Raw genomic sequence first — 1,288 nt, 5'->3', positions numbered from 1 at the left:
CACGACAGCCCCAAAATTAATTGCACTCTGTGGGTTAACCGAAGTAATCCCCCACACTGTAACACAAAATGGCACACTGAAAGGCAAGGTTTAAAATTGGCTTCCATGTCTTCTCGAAAACACTAAGTTTGCACAGTGTTGAAGACATTCCAGTAGACAGACAGATAGATGTCAGCTGTGAGGCCAAATGATTTCACTTCAGAGTTAGCACGGGTTTGTTCTGAAGGCATCACGTTGTGGCATTACTAAAACTGTCAAGTGCATGCTGCACCGCTGAACTCAAGCGAGTTCTGAGTTCAGCAGACAGTCTTACAAGGGCACTATTCTTCCTTAGAACTATGCATCTAAGACAAGTTCAGAGTTCATTCTTTGCTTGCTTTTTTTTTTTTTCGGGGTATTTTGGCTGATGAGCAAAATAGCAGTCTCCAGGTGTTTGCAGTCAGAATATTACAGGGCAGGAAGGAGTAATTAAGCAAGCTGACTTCTGGAGTCTGCAGTTCTTCCAGAATGTTGTGAGAACATTAATCATAAAAGACAGGTCAAGAAATTCAGATCAAATTAAAAGCAGGCAAGTTTCAATCATCATTCTTGAGTACCGGCTTTTTGAAGGGTTGAAGGGAATTCTGCCTTTACAGAACAAGCCTCTATAGTAAGCATGGAAGAAGACCCCACACTTGCCTTTTTAAAGCAGGTCCCACCCATATCCATTTTGCCTTCCCAGCACCTTAAAAAAAAGTCCATCACATCATTTTTTCCCACCGATATCAAAAATCCTGTTTACTTTTAGCTTATATTAGCATTGCTTCTATTACTAGATTACCATTGGGAAAAGGAACCGTTACTGAACTGTAAAAGCTTAGAGTACTTGGAAAATTCTGAACCAGCAAGCTTTAGATCCAACCACTTTAAAGGCTAAGCCTGAAGTTAGAGTTACCACCCAGAACATATTGTCCTCGAGGCCCTGAGGCCACTGCTCCCACGCACCTTCTTTGGTCTCGGCACTGGTGATCTGTAGGTCACAGTTGGCCGCCTTCAGCTTCTCATGGCCCATGATCTGGCCCTTGAGATCGCTCAGGGAGATGTGGAGGCCGCTAAAGGTGACCGTATCATTGTTCAGTTTGGAGGAGAACTTGTAGTGGACACGCGACATGGTCAAGGCCAGGCAGTGCCTGCTCTGCGATGGCGTCTTGCATGGCAGACAGATTTGCGGCCTCTGTGCCGAGTTAGGGCCCGGAGCAGTGAGGGGAAGGGCCCATGGAGGGGGTGTAAGGGACCGTCAGTTGTACTG

General features: G+C 45.6%; 1 protein-coding gene across 1 annotated transcript; it reads right to left on the bottom strand.

Annotated features, from left to right (window-relative positions):
* Positions 1 to 984: 984 nt before the first annotated feature.
* LOC104167649 (E3 ubiquitin-protein ligase RBBP6-like) lies at positions 985 to 1,150 on the bottom strand (the record flags this gene model as incomplete). The annotated part of the gene is made up of 1 exon (XM_009707963.1): positions 985 to 1,150. A coding segment is annotated over exon 1 (166 nt), but the record flags the coding sequence as incomplete, so codon positions are not given.
* Positions 1,151 to 1,288: the final 138 nt, after the last annotated feature.

This window comes from Cariama cristata, unplaced genomic scaffold (genome assembly GCF_000690535.1).
Source record: "Cariama cristata isolate BGI_N322 unplaced genomic scaffold, ASM69053v1 scaffold21119, whole genome shotgun sequence".
In the NCBI taxonomy this organism is placed as follows: Eukaryota; Metazoa; Chordata; class Aves; order Cariamiformes; family Cariamidae; genus Cariama; species Cariama cristata.
Note: the sequence above shows the minus strand (reverse complement) of the source record. Positions and strands in the feature narration are given on the sequence as shown.